The 19,513-nt window shown below is 38.9% G+C and overlaps 1 protein-coding gene across 1 annotated transcript in view; it reads left to right on the forward strand.

Moving 5' to 3' along the window:
• Positions 1-336: 336 nt before the first annotated feature.
• LOC310635295 (monocarboxylate transporter 2-like) overlaps positions 337-19,513 on the forward strand; it is a 42,036-nt gene continuing 22,859 nt past the window's right edge. The window contains exons 1-2 of the mRNA XM_083354085.1: positions 337-349; positions 5,825-6,084. Coding sequence (XP_083210211.1) covers positions 5,868-6,084 — 217 coding nt within the window. The 5' untranslated portion in view covers positions 337-349; positions 5,825-5,867. The remainder of the gene's footprint in view (positions 350-5,824; positions 6,085-19,513) is intronic.

The raw sequence follows: 19,513 nt of genomic DNA on the forward strand, positions 1-19,513 counted from the left end.
CCCCATCTATTTGCCAGGAATTGAGAGGGCCGAATGCCATGATCTTGGTTTTCTTAATGTTTACTTTCAACCCAAGTTTTGCACTCTCCTTCTGGTCTTACTAAGGCTTTGTAGAGTGGTATTAGTAGCTCCCGTGAGCGCTGACCCGGGCAAGGTTTCTCCCCCCCAAGGAGGCGAAAGACCGCGAGGAGCTCGCCCTTCTTGCGTCAGATGCAGGACCGAGGAGAGATCCCCGACCTCCCCGCCCGCTCAAACTCCGCCTCTCCGCCTCTTCGCTCCTCCCTCTTCCCGGGCTCCTCGGGTCCCCGGCGCGTCTCAGGTCAGACTTCTGGCTGACCTGAAGCAAGAGGTAAGAGCTCCTGCCGCGCGCCCGCCCGCCCCAAGCAGAGTCTGCGAGAGGTGGGGAGGGAGAAAGAAGCGCGCCACAGTCGCTCAACTTCTCCCCCGACCCCCCAGTTTCAAAGTCAGGGACAGCGGAGGACGTTTTGCGGACCAGCCGGAGCCCTTTACGCACACGTGGAGCTCCGAGGGGCCGGGACTCGCGGGCCAGCGTCATCTGCCAGCGTGTCTTGCTGGTGGGCAGAGCGCGGGTTTTACACGTGTACTCCGTGTGTCCGGAGAAACTAGGGAACTGTTGCGTCGTCAGCGTGGTTGTGTTACCGTGGCTAGGGCATACAGAGGCCTTTGACAACGGAGTAGCATGTGCCCATCACCTAGAGCAGGGGTAGGCAACCTTGGCTCTTTTATGACTCGTGGACTTCAACTCCCAGAATTCCTGAGCCAGCTGTGCTGGCTCAGGAATTCTGGGAGATGAAGTCCACGAGTCATAAAAGAGCCAAGGTTGCCTACCCCTGACCTAGAGGCATGTCTGGTCTAGAGAAGGGGATAAATGCATTTTATCCACGGGGTTGCCCTAACAGGCAATTCATCCAATTAGTAATTATTAATTCAGCTGATATTATTGTATGTATGCGTGGGCCACGTTGAGAGCCCCCAGAGGGGTTGGGATCAACTCCCATCTTTAACCAGCTAAACTGGATTGCAAAACCTCTGGAGAGGATTCCAACTTTGCTGCTGCAAAAGAGGATTCCTACTTCCCGTATCCTTTTTCAATTCAGATAACTTGCTTGATATATTTGCTGAGTTTGAGTGATGTATTGAGCTATAAATTAGCTACATGGGCTTGGACTTATATAACGCACCAGAACATTTAACCAATTCTAATCAAGCTTGAGCAAGTTATATAAAGGTCTTCTACTCTAGTGGTTAAGGCACCAGGCTAGGGGATGAGTACCATGGGACGATGAATTCTAATCCTGCCCACCTCACAGGTTTGTTGTAAGGGGGGGTGGAAATAGAGGATGGAGTATTAGATATATTTGCTTCCCCAAGTTGCTTATAAAAATAATAAAGGCAGGATGAAAATAAATAAATAATAGTTTATGCCTTTCAGCGATGCTGCCCCAAAGTGTCTTTTTCTTGCCACTTTGGCAACGACTATTTCTATCTGGGAAAGGGAACTACGTGTTGATTTTGGGCTGCATTGTAGAAGCATCGTTGAGAGGCATAAGCTATTCTGCGTTGTTTTGCCTGCTTAAATCTACCCGTGTGTAATAATTTCCAAATACAGGCAACAGATGACACGCCTCAATACATCTATACAGCAGTATAGTATTTGTAGGCCGAAACTGTAACCTGTTTTGGTATGAAACCATGTTGTCTGTAAAGAAAGGCAGCTTGTGACTTGTGTGCATTTTTGTGTAGGTGTTCCTCCAAAAGAGTGCCAGATCTGGAAATACAAAAATCTTGTTATTTTAGGATTATGACCTCTATTGATTTCAATTTTAGAAAGTAAAGCTAGAATTTGGAGACTAGCTGAATAGTTTTTAAACTATATATGGATGCAGTCAGCTACTGCCTACCTCGAGGATGCTTTTTTCAATTTCCCCTTCTGTTCCACAAGACTTTTCCTAGTGGTCTCCCATCCAAGAACTATGCAGATCATACTTTGATTAATTTTGTGTTGTAATCTGCCACTAGCTGTTTTACTATCCAGTTGCTTATATTTAAATAATATAAATAACATGCAGGTAATTGTGCATGAAAACCAGGTCTCTTTTATATTTGCAAAACACTTGCTTAAACATAAATATTTACAGTAAAATTCAGCTCACCTGTCATCTTCCTTTGGTGAAATTTACACAGATGTTTAGATAAGAATATGAAGAATAGGAGCAATAGGAGCAGCCCTTGGGGAAAACACAAACTGATTGCATCAGGTTTCGGCTTGATTTACATCTTTGGTTAGTTTCCTTTGTTCAGGAGCAGTTGCCAGGAGACTCAGAACTAGTTTTAACATGGCCTTTGAGTCTTAAGTAATAACTGATTCTGAAATTAATTAATAGCATTTTGTTGTTGATGGTAGTTCACATAAGCTACCATCTATTGATGCCAATAGAAATCTGGAATTGCTTTCTATAGATTCTCTGAAAGCAACATGTATAGAAAGTGATCTCAGTACCCTAAAACTAGACAAATGTTCTACCATTGAGCTAATAGACTTTCTACTTACCTAAAATGTACATTCTTCTAGCCACATCCTTTGAAGTGAATTTTTGCATTAAAAAAGCCCCAAATAGGGGGCTGGAGGCTAAAACATATAGGGAACGAACGGTTGCTGGAATTGGGTATGTGTAGTTTAACAAAGAGAAGAGTGAGGGGTGACATGATAGCAGTGTTCCAATATCTAAGGGGCTGCCACAAGGAAGAGGGAGTCAAGCTATTCTCCAAAGCACCTGAAAGCAGGACAAGAAGCAACGGATGGAAACTAGTCAAGGAGAGAAGCAACCTAGAACTAAGGAGAAACTTCCTGACAGAACAATTAACCAGTGGAACAACCTGCCTCCAGAGGTGGTGAATGCTCCAACACTGGAGGTTTTTAAGAAGAGACTGGACAGCCATTTGCCTGAAATGGTACAGGGTTTCTTGCCTGAGCAGGGGGTTGGACTAGATGACCTCCAAGGTCCCTTCCAACTTTATATTATTATTATTATTATTATTATTATTATTATTATTATTATTATTATTTTTTCCAACTAAATTGATCTCAAAATTTAGTGAAACTTCTGCATCCAAACTGGGTCTAAGAACAATTGATAGAAGCGTATCATGTCGTCGTGATGCAAAGCTTCTGATTTTTGTGTTTGTGTGTAGTGTCATCATTTTTTCATCATGGTAATTAGAAGTGGATGTCTATGCTCTTAACCAGGTTTTAAAAATATTTGTACAATATTTCTATCAGGCAATCTTATCATTTTTAAACTAGTACTTTTAGAAAAGCAAACAAGTGCCCCAAAGGGGGAAAAATAGATCCTATTTTGATGACACTACACACAAACACAAGACCTATAAAGAGTCTCCTTATGGTGAGATGCGCAGCAAATAAATTTAATAGATAAATTAAAATTCTATATCCTTTCCCATAGCTTTCAGTGGTCATCACTGAAGAAGGTGGTATGGGTTTCTAAATTAGTAGAATAGCAATAACACTCAGACTTGTATATTGCTTCACAGTGCTTTACAGCCCCTCTCTAAGCCGTTTACAGAGTCAGCATGTTGCCCCCAACAATCTGGGTCCTCATTTTACCAACCTTGCACCAGTGAGAACTGAACTGCTGGCAGTTGGCAGAATTAGCCTGCAATATTGCATTCTAACCACTCTGCCACCACAGCTCTAGAAGACGTGTGTGTGTGTGTGTGTGTGTGTGTGTGTATGTAGAGAAATTAAACCAGGAGAGGGTGTATTTTAGTTTTGGCTCCTGATTTATGGAATAGTTAAATGGATAGAGTAAAACTCTCTTAACCTTGTCTGCATAGGTATGCAGTCCAATACAAAAAGAAGGTCAGGGATGTCCCCCCACCCATCAATAAGAAATCTATGTAGCTTTCCAAAGCTGAGTTTGAAATGTTTTTAATTAGGTACCAACACAAAGAAACAAAGTGAAAAAATCATCCAACAAACCCATGTATTAATCTATATGACAGAGCTAAAAAAAACAAAAAACGCAAGGCATTTATCCCGAAGTATTCCATTCCCCATGCTGCCACCAACTGAGATTTCAGGCCACAGTGACAACCGTGACAATGCCTTAACTTATTATAAGGCTGTCATCAGCTGGATATATTCTGCAGGACACAGTATAGGAGTAATATTTATGACTGTGTGAGATGGTATTGAATTGGAAGGAGAGGGCTCTTATTAAGTTGGTTGTTGTTTTCAGGCTACTCCCTCATGAAGATTGATTTTTTGTTTTTGTTTTAGCAGAGATGGAAAAAATGTAGCCCACCTCTGGAAATTAAACTGAATTATCTAGAGCACCATAGCCTGTGGTCAGAGAGCTTGGAGTAGGACACATAACCAAAGGGATTTTTGCCTGCCCCTGTTCTGAAGGTCCCCTTGTTGATATGGATGGCGTTTTTGTTACATGTATAGAATTTCTGTGTAAGGGTTAATTGGAAAAAGTCATAATTATTCCCAAGCTTTCTGTATTGTACAGTTTAATCAAGTGCATGGTTAATATAAGAGAATTAATGGTTAGGACAATTTATTACGTACTTGTCATTTATTTCTTAATACAAATATTTTTCAAATGTTGCCATCCTATAGGAGTTATTTCCTCTGCTAGTAACTTGCCTTCTTGTTCCTTTTTATTTGGGCATTTCTATTTATTTTAAAAGCTAATGATTAATTTGTTTTCCAATGAATAATTTCTATGCCACTTAGTTGGAACTCTGGTGGTTAGAGTGCAGTACTACACTGCAGGCTACTTCTGCTGACTTCCGGCTGCCAGCAGTTCGATAGTTCGAGTCTCACCGGCTCAAGGTTGACTCAGCCTTCCCTCCTTCCGTGGTCGGTAACATGAGGACTCAGATTGTTGGGGGCAATAGGCTGTCTCTCTAAACCACTTAGAGAGGGCTGTAAAGCACTGTGAAGCGGTATAGAAGCGCTGTTGGTATTTTTATTATATGGGCACATGATGCTAAAATTAGTCTTGTAGGTAATTTTTCATACAGTGCTCATATGTTTTAAATCCTTGGCACTTACTCATATGGCAAGTTTCAGTCTGTAAGCAGGATTCACATGCTCTAAAAATCAGTCAGTAGTGATTAAGGCATCAGGTTAAAAACCGGGGACTGGGAGTTCTAGTGCAGCCTTAGGCACAAAAGCATCTGGATGATCTGGGGCCAATCGCTCTTAGCCCTAGGGAGGAAGAAATGGCAAGCCGAGTTTTCTGAAAAACCATACCAAGAAAACGTAATGAACTTGTCCAGAACTTGTTACCTGGGATCACTGTTGACTTGAAGGCACCAAGAGGAAAAAATAAATAAATTATTTGTGTCAGAGGAAGGTTTTCTAACCAATCTGTGATTATGACTGCAATATAGTTTTTGGGGATATTATATGGGATGTGAATAGAAATAGAACATTGCATTGAAAGTATCAGATAAACTCCACAGATAAATCATTTCATGTTCTTGTAGATTATTTTTTTATGATTTTGAGAATCCTAAAAGTTACATGAAGCTAGCTAAAGGGAAGAAACAATCCATCAATACCTGTAGTCAGATACATACTGCACAGTAAACATTTTCTCAAAAATAAGATTTCTAGAGGTATCTCTAGCAATTGTTTTGTGTATTAGAGGAGCTGCCAGCATTCCGAAATACAGTGCACAGAGAGAGAAGAAAAACATTATGCCAAAGTAACAAGCTAGTTATGAGAATGTGTCATTAGCTTATTATGGGTGTACACTTTGTTTTTCAGGGTTTCCAGAAAAGTGCTTAAAGGAACTTAATTTAGTCTTGACATGCCACCTCCAGCAGACACGGGTCTAGCCTATGCCCCTCCAGATGGCCAATGGGGATGGGCAGTGGTCTTTGGAGCGTTCATTTCCATTGGATTTTCATATGCTTTCCCCAAAGGAATAGCAATCTTCTTCAAAGAAATCCAGGATTTCTTTGGTACATCATACAGTGAGATTGCATGGGTTTCTTCAATTATGTTGGCTGCTACATATGGCGGAGGTAAGTAGAAGAGAGTAATCTGTTGACTTGGCTTTGACTTGTAGAAGTTACACGTCCCCTCCAATTAAATGGCTGGTATTGAAATTGGTAGGTGCAGTTTGCTCGGTCATAGTAGCCCGTGGTACTGGTTTGTACTAGAATAAAATAGTTGTTCAACCAGATATCTGAATTCTTCAAATCTGATCTTATAGAATCAGGTTGGGTGCAAGATGTTTTGTGTTTGCTGCAGTAGTAGTAAGTTTTATTTCATTTAATTTTATTAATTTATTTTAAGATTAAAATGAATACAAACTCATACAAAACAAGAAAAAAAAGAAAAAAAGCTAAATGTGCAAAAAAGGGGGGGGAGAAAAACACACAAAAAACATACAAAGCTATAACTTCCAATCTATTTTACAGCAGTTATAAGTATAATTATAACTATATTTCTTACTGTGGTGGTCATAACATAACTCTCTTCTTTCTATAATCTATCCTGTCTAATAACCAAAACCGTAAATCATAAATGAACTGTTTGTCTGTTTTATGCAAAAAGTCCATAAGGAATTTGTAATCATCAATAAACATAGATATTTTCTTTTCTCTGATCAAACAATTCAAGTTAGTAATCTCAGCAAGTACCATCAACTTCACCAATCACTCCTCCATTGTGAGTAGCACTGAATCTTTCTATCTTTGTGCATACAATAATCTCACTGCAGTTATTGTGTATGAGAATAAAGTTCCATAGCTTTTTTCCAACTGTTTATCCATTGATCCCAAAAGAAAAACCTCTGGTCTCAATTGCATGCTAACCTTTAAAATCCTCTGAATCAGTGTACACGTTTAAACCCATAATTTTCTTCGGTTTTTTTGCCCATATTGCAAACATGATAAAATGTTTCTTCTTGTTCATGTTCCACCATAAGCGCCTTTATATGTTCTAAACAATTTATAACCTGAGTTATAAAGCAATATAAACCAATGATAGACTGCTTCTACAGCAATATAAGATGGGTAGCTCAGTGTAATTGCAAGAGAAGTATGCTGTCTCCCAGATACTCCTTTTGTAAGAGTCTCCTTTTGTAAATACAGGTCAAGAGCTATCTGGTTGCAAACATATATATGTGAAGAGTCCTTAAAAATTTAGAGTATTGAATTCCTTTTCTAAAGAATCACTTTGTGTTTTTGCATTGATTTTGTAGTTGTGCAGGCAGAATTCTCAACTTCTAACTAATGAATCATGACTGATATATCACCAAGGCCGCTGTTTCCTTAAGAAAAATGTATAATAGTTTATATTAGACTAACATGTGTTTGGTTTATTCATTTGCACATGGGGTATTATTATGAATGAGGGTGACAGAAATAAAAATTTGCACAATAGTGTCTCATATATGAATTTACATAATATCATCTTGCTACAGATAACCATATTATAGCCACTGATAATACTGAAATATATTCAAATTAAATATTTACAAATAGGCATAATTTAATGGTTCTTTTCTGAAAAAAGTTGCTCTGAAGATTTAATTTTCTCATGCTTTTCACTTTTAAATATTTTAAATATTCCATATTTCTGCTAATCATTTGAACCTTGAAAAAAATTACCTGGTATCATGAAGCTGTAGGATTTAGGTAGATATGTATTATAACTCTGTGAAAGGGAAGAATACCATTTATTTTAGAGTGATTAGACACTAATTCAGATAGGATTGCACTAATTCAGACTGAATTGCAGGGTTAATGTTTGATGAAACATATTGTCATGTCAGTGCTCTTCAGAAATTTATGCTGAATACAGCAAACTGGAACAATACAGTTTCATGTACTGTATAATAGGACTGTTGCGTATATACAGCATATAAAAGAATAATGGATGGTATGTATTTTATTCCTCCTCCCTCACCACAGGAACTTTTACTCTGAGCCAATGACAAGTAGCTGTCCTTGAAAGTAGATTTCCCTCTGCAATATTTGTGAGGTAACAAGGGGTCAAAGAACAACTAATTCAGATCTTCATACTCTTTCCAAGTATGCTCCTATTATATAAATGAGAACCCTGTTCCTTTGTCTAAGCCTACACCTCCTTACAGAGTGGATGGGAAAAAGTAGAAAGTTGAAATTTACAAGAATTATATTTTTAGATATGAAGTTTGAGAATTGGCAGTTTCTCTTGGCTTAAAGCACTCATGCTTTGCACAACATAGCGAGGGTCACATAGAAAAAAAATAGTCTGGACCCAAAATGAGTGCAATTTTCTGGGAGAGGCTTTGAGTTTTTAAGAGGTTAAATGTGTGCCAAATACTGATATTCCCTCTTAAAATTCCTCTAAAACTTATAGGAAAGAACACATTTTGGACCTATTGCTTACTTTGATGGCATGAAGAGGCTTGTGTGGCTACTATGGACGGAGGTTGGCAACATTGTACAAGAGGTAGCAACTAAAACCAACCCAAAGAAAAAGAAATGAAAAAAGCAAAATGGCTGTCTGAGGAAGCGTTGCAAATAGCTGAGGAAAGGAGGGAAGCAAAAGGCAAGGGAGAAAAAGAAAGATACACCCAACTGAATGCAGAATTCCAGAGAATAGCTAGAAGAGATAAGAATGCCTTCTTAAATGAACAGTGCAAAGAAATAGAAGAAAACAATAGAATAGGGAGGACCAGAGATCTTTTCAAGAAAATTGGAGAGATGAAGGGAACGTTTCATGCAAAAATGGGCATGATAAAGGACCAAAATGGCAGGGACCTAATAGAGGCAGAAGAGATTAAGAAGAGGTGGCAAAATTACATAGAAGAACTATATAACAATGACCTTAATGTCCCTGATAACCACGATGAGGTGGTCACTGACCTCAAGCCAGACATCCTAGAATGTGAAGTGAAGTGGGCCTTAGGAAAGCTGAGCAACAACAAAGCTAGTGGAGGTGACTATTCCAGCTGAGCTATTCAAAACGATGCAGTAAAAGTGCTACACTCAATTTGCCAGCAAATTTGGAAAACTCAACAGTGGCCACAGGATTGGAAAAGGATCAGTTTACATTCCAATTCCAAAGAAAGGCAGTGCCAAAGAATGTTCAAACTATCGCACCATTGCACTCATTTCACATGCTAGTAAAGTTATGCTTAAAACCTTACAAGCTAGACTCCAGCAGTATGTGGATCGAGAACTACCAGAAGTACAGGCAGGATTTCAAAGAGGCAGAGGAACTAGAGATCAAATTGCCAACATACGCTGGATCATGGAGAAAGCTAGGAAGTTCCAGAAAAACATCTACTTCTGCTTCATTGGCTATGCTAAAGCATTTGATTGTGTGGATCATAACAAACTGTGGCAAGTTCTGAAAGAGGTGGGAGTACCAGACCATCTTATTTGTCTCCTGAGAAACCTATATGCGGGTCAAGAAGCAACAGTGAGAACTGGACACGGAACCACTGATTGATTCAAAATTGGGAAAGGAGTCCAGCAAGGCTGTATACTGTGGCCCTTCTTATTTAACTTATATGCAGAGCACATCATGAGAAAGGCAGGGCTAGATGAATCAAAAGTTGGAATTAAGATTCCAATCTAAGATATGCAGATGATACCATTCTAATGGCAGAAAGTGAAGAAGAACTAAAGAGCCTCTTGTTGCGAGTAATAATAATAATAATAATAATAAGTTGGAAGGGACATTGGAGGTCATCTAGTCCAACCCCCTGCTCAGGCAGGAAACCCTATACCATTTCAGACAAATGGCTGGCCAGTCTCTTCTTAAAAACCTCCAGTGTTGGAGCATTCACCACCTCTGGAGGCAGGTTGTTCCACTGGTTAGTTGTTCTAACTGTCAGAAAGTTTCTCCTAAGTTCTAAGTTGCTTCTCTCCTTGACTAGTTTCCATCCGTTGCTTCTTGTCCTGCTTTCAGGTGCTTTGGAGAATAGCTTGACTCCCTCTTCTTTGTGGCAGCCCCTGAGATATTGGAACACTGCTATCATGTCACCCCTCACCCTTCTCTTCATTAAATTACACATACCCAATTCCAGCAACCGTTCCCTATATGTTTTAGCCTCCAGTCCCCCAATCATCTTTGTTGCTCTTCTCTATACTCTTTCTAGAGTCTCGACATCTTTTTTACATCGCGGTGACCAAAACTGGATGCAGTATTCCAGGTGTGGCCTTACCAAGGCATTGTAAAGTGGTATTAGTACTTCACGTGATCTTGATTCTATCCCTCTGTTAATGCAGCTGAGCACTGTGTTGGCTTTTTTTGCAGCTGCAGCACACTGCTGGCTCATATTGAAGTGATTGTCTACTAGGACTCTGAGATCCCTCTCACAGTTACTACTATTGAGCAAGGTACCACCTATACTATACCTATGCATTTGATTTTTCCTGCCTAAATGTAGAACTTTACTTTTTTCACCATTGAATTTCATTTTGTTAGATAGAGCCCAGTGTTCTAGTCTGTCCATATTCTCCTGTATTTTAAGCCTATCTTCTGGAGTATTGGCTATTCCTGCCAGCTTGGTGTCATCTGCAAATTTGATAAGTTCCCCATCTAGTGAAGAAGGAGAGTGCAAAAGTTGGGTTGAAACTAAACATTAAGAAAACTAAGAGCATGACATCTGGCCCTCTCAATTCCTGGCAAATTAATGAGGAAGAAATAGATGGGGAAATAGATGGGGAAGAAATGGAGGTAGTGACAGATTTTATTTTCCTGGGCTCCAAGATCACCGCAGATGGGGACTGCAGCCAAGAAATTAAAAGATGCTTGCTCCTGGGGTGGAAAGCCATGGCAAATCTAGACAGCACATTAAAAAACAGAGACATTACCCTGCTAACAAAAGTGGGTATAGTCAAGGCTATGGTCTTCCCAGTTGCAGTGTATGGCTGTGAAAGTTGGACTATAAGAAAGGCTGAGTGCCAAAGAATTTAGGCCTTTGAACTATGGTGCTGGAGAAGACTCCTGCGAGTCCCTTGGACTGCAAGGCAATCAAACTGGTCAGTCCTAGAGGAGATCAACCCTGACTGCTCTTTAGAAGGCCAGATCCTGAAGTTGAAACTCAAATACTTTGGCCACCTAATGAGAAGGAAGGACTCACTGGAGAAGAGACTAATGCTGGGAAGATTGAGGGCAAGAGAAGAAGGGGACGACAGAAAATGAGGTGGCTGGATGAAGTCACTGAAGCAGTGAACATGAGCTTAAATGATAGAGAAGATGGTAGAGGACAAGAAGGCCTGGAGGAACGTTGTCCATGGGGTCATGATGGGTCAGACATGACTAGCAACTAACAACAACAACATTAGAAATATGACTTTGTAATAATGCCGCTTGGGGGTGTGTGTGAAAGCCCTAATAAGCAGGCATATGCATAGAATGAAGGCTACTGCTAAGTTTGTAAGCCGCCCTGAGTCTTCGGAGAAGGGTGGGATATAAATGGAATTAAAATAAAAATAAAATAAAAAATAAAATAAAAAACAAAAAAGTCCTGTGACAATGACTTACAAGTTTTAGACCAAACTTTTCACTATAAATAACCAATGAGTTTCTGTTTGCTATTCCCTGAAATATGGGACAGTTTTCCATCATATGCCTTTTCTTAACATCATATATCAAACTATAAAACATCTTAATTCTACATATAATGAAGACATAAGGGGATGCCTCGTTACTGATAAATTTCCATCTGTATAGGAATGACTATGCAAAATATTAGCATATTTCCATCTGCGTAAAATTGAATTTGCAAAGTTATGGTACAATTTTTTAGTAACAGGCTTCTTTAAGCAATGAAAATATTTCCTCCAGATAAATTATTTGGGAGAAAAATAACTTTGATGACCAGATGCTGTATATCAATACCATGCTTTTAGTAATGTGATTTTACACTGATTTATGTTAGCTAATGCTTGGCTGCCTTTGATATTCTGACAGTAATAGTTTTGATTGGTAGACCTCTTGAATGCGCTGTTCTTCATAATTTCTTTCTGATCCTCGTTACAGACGTACTTTGTGATGGACAAAATATCAGCTCCACTCAGTTTTGTCTCTGTTTGATGTTTGAAGCAGAAGAGCTATGTTCTTGAAGCTGTTTTAATCTGTAGGCATTCATCCCAAGTGGAATTTGAAATACCAATTCTCAGTTGAAGGAGAAGTAGTTATAATTAAGCATATTAAGAAATAGTAAAATATTCTGGTTAAAACTGACCAGTAAAGAGGGGACATTTGTAAAGAATTGGGAAGAAAGGAAGTAATGGATCATGCAGTCTTGAAGGTTAACCTGAGTTCAAAAATTATATGCTAGAACATTGTGTTATTTAAAATGAGACAATTTTCTTAGTGTTAGTTTATAAGTTGGAATCTAAAGAACACATTGTGAATGTTATTACACAATGTCTGTGGAGATTCTCAAACATCCAGGTCATGGTTGCCCCAACGGTGCTTTTTCAAAAACACAACTGAACTTTTTTGGGTTTTTCTTTCTTTGAAAACATTTTGCTTCTTATCCAATATGCTTCTTCAGTTCTAGCTGACTAGAGGGGAATGGTAGGATTTATATTCTTTGCGGTCATCTGATTGTTAGCACTCTTTCATTTGAAACAAGAGTCAAAGAAGCCATCTATGTCAAAATTGAACAGCCTTCCCTCAACAGAGGGGGAAGGATACAGTAGGACACCACCTATCTCCTGTTTACAATGCAGTCCTTTCAGCAGTCCCAAGAAGGTTACACACCCATTTGCACTTTTATTAAGATGATTTTGAGGATGCAGATAAACCCCCAAGTGGCCTCAATGACTCTCAGAGAGCTAATGACTAGCCCTCAAAGTGCTAATCACCAGATAACTGCAAAAATATAAATCCTTCCATTCGCCTACAGTCAGAACTGAAGAAGCTTCTTGGATGAGAAGTGAAATGTTATACAGTGACGCCTGAGGCAAAAATAGAGTGGGATAGAATAGGCTTGTCTACTTACAAAATGGCTTCCAGACACATTTATTTCCCAGAAGCAACTCTGTGAGGTTGATCCCCGTTGCTCTAAGTCCACCCATCCAGGTATCTTTCTGCCTTCCTTCCTTTTGTAAGATTCTGAGTGTAGTGTAGTTTTGTTTTTTTAAAATAAAGGAGAAAAGAAACAATTTGGCTTGGAGCACTGTAGCAGATGTTCTACTTGTTATGTTTCTGCTTCCCTTCCCCTGCAGTTCCTGCTGTTCCTCTGAAATTAATTATACTTTTGTTTCAATCTACAGCAAGCTTAATATTTGTTGATCAGAGCCTACTTTCAAATAAAACTGTAGACGTTCCCTGTGCAGTAATACTTAGATATTTTAGGAATGTGCTTTTACTAGGACTGCTGTGCTTTGGATTCTGTGTCAAAAAAGAATATAAACAGAGAACATCTCTGCAACATCTTACTCCACATCGATTTTTTTTCTAAGGCTTGCAGCTGCAGTGGAGGACAGCCTTTATAGTCTGGGGTGGGGAGGGAATGTAGCTATATAATTAGTTGCAGACAATAACAATCACAATATATTAACACATTCAGTAAAATAGGCAATGGTGGTTTTGCAAGTCATCTTACGGGCCAGTTAGAAAGAGCAGTTTTTGCTAACTTTTGGAAAACTCCTAAGAGTGGAGTTGTTCTAATTTTGGTGTGCAGATTGTCCATTGAAAGGGAGTTTTAGTAGAGAACATTTACCACTATATCGCCTCTTGCTTTAGCTCTTGATAGGTCCGAATCCTCACCTGTCTGAGTCATTCAAGCAGAAATCTTCTAGGGTAGCATATTAATTAATTAAATTTGCTTGTCACCCATCTCACCATGAGGTGACCCTGGGTGGCTTACAAAATTAATACCCATGTTTCAATATGCTCACACATGTACAAAAGTACTTGAAATATCATCAATCTGAGACACTGTACAGCTTTCCTAATTACTGGCCTTCATTATTTATTCTTTGAAAGTATTGGATTAAACTCTGGAATATATAGCCCTGAAGCTTTTTTTAATCACTGTGATATCAGCAAACCTTTTCTTCAGCCAGCAGTTTCTCAACTAGTGAATCTCTGACCTGTAGGTCATTGCACTACACTTAGGACGTTTAGTAGGGAGCTGACCTTGAATATTTTCAGTATACTCAAATCTGTATAGTTTTATTACCCAACTTTTATTATAAATTACAGTGGCAGATACAGAAAGCCTATTCTGACTGGGACATAAATAAAGCCTGAGATTACAGAGAAGCATTTGCAACTCACAGCAGATAATCAGATAAGTAAAGAGCACCAAAATCATAGATTAATAGAATTAGCATCTTAAAACCAGTTTTCAGTTCCTGAGCAACTTCCTAATGAAATATCCAGTTTCACATTTTTGGATGAAAAATCATCCTGCCACAGTTGTTAGCTACTCCGTGTCTGTGATGAAGAGATGACAGTAGCTCATTAACTTGTCGGTGACATTACCATTTGTGTTATTTCTGCTCTACCTATTCCTATAAACATTATATTACCTTATTAATAACACTTAAGTGACTTAAGTTGAAGATAAATGGCATGATACTAGAGGTTCTCTGCAGGTTCTCTGGATCCTAAAATTTTGCACAGAATCTAAAGCAAAGAGCTATAATGCTAGGGTGACTGGTACTATTGTATAAAGAGAAGCAGCCATCACCATATTTTGTAACATTATTTGCCTGTTATATGTGTATATTTGTATCCATATGATTTTGATGCAGGAAAAAGAATTGTTTCCAGAAGTTATACTGAAATATAGCCAAGTATCCTTACCAAAGAAGGAAAAAATGCATATAAAAAATTGATTCATTCATTCCTCTCTCATCTCATCTCTCTCTTTCTCCTCTCTCCACTTTCTTTCTCTCTCTGTCTTTCTCTCTCTCTCTTCTTAGTGGTGAAAAACTTTCCTTTGGGGAAAAACCAGTATGTGGTTTTCTATTTTTCCTATTTTACTTTTTTTAGCAAAATAAATTACATTCTTAAGAAAATTACATTTTCTATAGAGTTCCAGCTTCGTATTATAACAGCCAAGAGATGGATCACAAAATTATGTATGTTTCTTGTAGGCCTCTGCAATGTATTTGAAATATTTCTTTTTAAAGTTGAAATGTCCATGGTCCATGGTTCCCTCTGGGCTTCATTGTTTGCCTGCAGATGTTTCATTACCTGACGAGGTAATGTCAGTAAGCACTAATGACGTTACCTAGTTAGGTAATGAAATATCTGCAAGCATACAACCAAGCTCAGAGGGCACTATGGACTCCACAGTTCAACCCTGAGCTACATATTCTCTTTTATTGGGATTTCCAGAGGATGGAAAGTGTACCATTTTGGTCACAGAGATGATTGCAATAGTCTACCTATATACAGACCTGTCCACAAAAAGGTTTCACATGATAGTCTCATTACCAAGGAGGATCTGGAGTTGGATAGAGGGAGAATTGTGTATTAAAACCAAGCCTTGCATAAAATCTACTGAAACAGAATGGATCTCTGGAAAACCCTTTGATAGAAATCAAATAAAAATGCTGGAAACATGTTTAGTCTGATCAGGCAAAAGAAAAATTCATTTATACACAAATACAGAAATTAGGCTGGACTCAGATGAGAATGCTAATAAAATAATATTTGCTCTTAATAATTTAGTAGAATGTAAATAAATGGTGTTTAGTGGGACGCGGTGGCTCAGTGGGTTAGGACGCTGAGCTTGTCGATGAGATGGTTGGCAGTTTGGCGGGTCGAATCCCAAGTGCCGTGTAACAGAGTGAGCGCCTGTTATCCATCCCAGCTCCTGCCAACCTAGCAGTTGGAAAGCACGTAAAAATGCAAATAGAAAAATAGGGACCACTACGGTGGGAAGGTAACAGCGTTCCATGCGCCTGTGGCATCTAGTCATGCCGGCCACATGACCATGGAGACATCCTCGGACAAGCGCTGGCTCTTTGGCTTTGAAACGGAGATGAGCACTGGCCCCTAGAGTTGGAAATGACTAGCACGCATGTGCGGGGGAACCTTTACCTTTTTTAATAAATGGTTTACAAAATATAAACATATAAATGTAAATGAATGCCTTAGTTGAATTGGAAGACTGCAACCATTTCAGGAACTGAAAGGAGCCATGCAGATCTTTTATCTAAGAGAATATTTAGGATGGAAATAATTAAAAGTCCCACATTACAACTTAGTGTAATGTATGAATCCAAGTCAATAATGTAAGGAGAAACTTGAGTGAAGCTGAAAGCATTATTCGAAAGAGAATGGAATGGAATGCATAGATAACTTTGAGCAAAGGGGGAAGGAGGTGCTGCCTAGGAAACGATCTGTCAAGAGAGACAGGAGCCTGTAATCACAATTGGTTTATTAGTTAAAGAACGGAACTTAGGAAGGGTCTGCCCTAATGGATCCAGTTGTTAAATGTGGCAGGTGGGAGTTTCAAACTTGCAAGATTCTGTTAATGGATCCTTACAATAAAGTAGATATGGCTTATCTAGTCATCTTTCCTGCTTGGCTTATCTGAGAAGGCTGACATAGGTAGAGCTGAGATAATAAAAATTTGGACAAGGAAGCAAAGTCTATCCAAGTCCAACCACCAGGGAGCCACCAAGAATGTTAGTCTAATCCAGGGGTCTTCAAACTTGGCCCATTTATGACGTGGACCAACTCCCAGAATTCCTCAGCCAGGCATGCTGGCTGAGGAATTCTGGGAGTTGAAGTCCACAAGTCATAAAAGGGCCAGGTTTGAAGGCCCCTGGCCTAATCTGTCGTTCCAGGATAGACTTCACCAGCAACTAACAGCTAGTATTCTATGATAATAATTTTACTCTCAAGATCCTTAGAGTAGCATGTATGTGTTGAATGTTGTCTGGACCTGGCATTTATGGATTGAGATTGTCCCTTTGCATCAGAGAGGACAGGGTTCTTAGATATGGGTGACAATTCCCAGCAAGCATGACCATTGCTGCGAAATTTGGGAATTTGGAGAAGTTCACATGTTTGGTGGACACCCAGCTTGGGGAAAACTAAGATGAAATTTACACAGCCTCCTCTCAGAGACTTGTCCAGGTTTCTCAGAATCTCCTAATCTTTCTAGAAATGGCATCAACTGAGGACAACATTACCCTGAGACTTAAAAGCTGCTGACTAGAGATTATTTTCTGAATGGGTGATTTTTGCGAATACAGAGAAGGCATTCCAGCTACACTATAGTTATTCACAGGCCAAATATCTTTGTAGGAACTCTGTTCTCCTTCACCTTTGCCAGAATGATATTGTTTGCATAATCGCTTAGGTTATACTTAAAATGGGTTAGCAAAGGGTACCTAATTCTGTAACGGTTTTTCTTAGATTCAAGAATAGATTCAAAATGTACATCAAGAAGAAATTACATTAAATTAAGAGATTGCTAGCCCTTGGTTTGCAGCCATTTACAAATGTTTTAGTCAAACTGTTTTAACAATGGGTGCTAAATCAATCAAGATTAATGATGTGATGGTAAATCAATCAAGATTAAGATGTAATGATGTTGAAACTAGAAAGTGCAGAGAAGAGCAACAAAGATGATCAGGGGACTAAAACATATGAAGAACAGAATTGGGTATGTCTACTTTAATAATAATAAAAAAGGACTAGGTGTGACATGATAGCAGGGTTCCAATATCTCAGGGTTGCCACAAAGAAGAGGGAGTCAAGCTATTCTCCAAAGCATCTAAAGGCAGGACAAGAAGCAACGGATGGAAACTAACCAAAGAGAGAAGCAACCTAGAATTAAGGAGAAATTTCCTGACAGAACAATTAATCAGTGGAACAACCTGTGAATGCTCCAACACTGGTGGTTTTAAAGAAGAGACTGGACAATCATTTGTCTAAAATGGTATATGGTTTCCTGCCTGAGCAGGGGGTTGGACTAAACGTTTCCAAGGTCCCTTCCATTTCTGTTATTCTGTTGTATTCTAAATAAGGTATAGGTGCCATTTCTAAAGCAGTAAAGATCCTTCCTGTTTTCCCTGTACCAAATCAAGAACGGTTGCATTAAAACAACTTCCAGATGAAACTACAGCTCAGACAATACAATAATAAGAGTCCTCCAATCCCTGAAGATCACATGGAATTTTAACCCAAGTGACCAGCTCCTGTACAAATTGGAAAAAGTTATCCAAAGACTCAACACCGCAAAGTTAGATAAGCTAGATAAGGAAGCCATTTTAAGCAGCTAATTGCTCACTGTCAGTATGAGTTTTCAATTATTTCTAAAAAAACTGGTTTTTTCTTTTTCTGCTGTTCCCAAGACCTAACAAACTTCCCTTTGTTTTTGTATCTCTCAGTCTTGGTGCTATATGTCGTTGTTTAAAATAGCTATCATTCCTGGTCTGGCAAATTCTAAACTCTCAAAGTCAATCCTATTCCTCTACTAATGGTATGGAAGAGAACTCCTGTTTAGGGAAATATTGTAAATGGCACTTGAGAAACACCAAATCATTGTTTTATGCATCATTAAGTAGTCTCTGTTGTCATAGGAGTGAATTCTTGCTCATCTCTTGGTTCTGGGATCCATTGTCAAAACACACTAGCTTGATTAAATAATAAAATGAAATGCAAATGTTCAAGTATAGTGGCATTGAGAGTATATTGATTTAAAAGATTTGTATACAACCAGCTTCCACAAAATCTGGGCAGCTAGTAATAAATATTTTCAAACAGTGAATTTATAAAACTATTAATTCTGGAGATTAAAAACTTACATAGGAAATACCTGATGCCCCAAATAGAAAATTGTTCTTCAATTAATCATCTTTGTACTTTGGCTTAGCAGGATGTATGAATTTAGTCATTTCTGGCTTATCCATTACACTATGATTAAAAGAAACAATGGCTTGGCATGATGTATGAACCCAGCCAAAATCAGCATATGATGCTGTTTTATACTCTTGAGCTACATTCATTTAGCCAAGGCAGCGTTCACTGTAAGCTCCCTTGGTGGACATACAAAATATCGTACTAAGAGCATTTGGCTTTATCTGCACATCATACTTACGCACTGTTACCAATTTGAACTTCAGGAGTGTATGTTGTATCAAAATACTTGAGGGAGACAGAACACAGAGAGTCTCTATTAATCTAGAAGTGTTTTATTAATTACAATTGCTTAAGTAATATTCTCATATCAGATGCATGCATCTACTTGCCTGCTGCATTCTACCTAAGTGATGCTTGAGAATTCAAAAAGGTTAGGAATGCTCTGTAGTAGTAACGTTTTTGTATGATCCTTCACCTACAGCTTGAAGCTTATTCTGGTAATAAACAAATTCACGTTTGGGAAAATTCCTTACAAAGTGAGGGTTGCCATCCTTATTGACATTAACTGTAGCGAGCCATAGAGATAACCTTGATGGGAATACTCAGAAGCTGTTACAGAAACAAAAAGGGCAGAAATACTCCTTCAGCCCTGTTAGGAGG

Source organism: Vipera ursinii (assembly GCF_947247035.1).
Source record: "Vipera ursinii genome assembly, chromosome: 2".
NCBI classification, from domain to species: Eukaryota; Metazoa; Chordata; class Lepidosauria; order Squamata; family Viperidae; genus Vipera; species Vipera ursinii.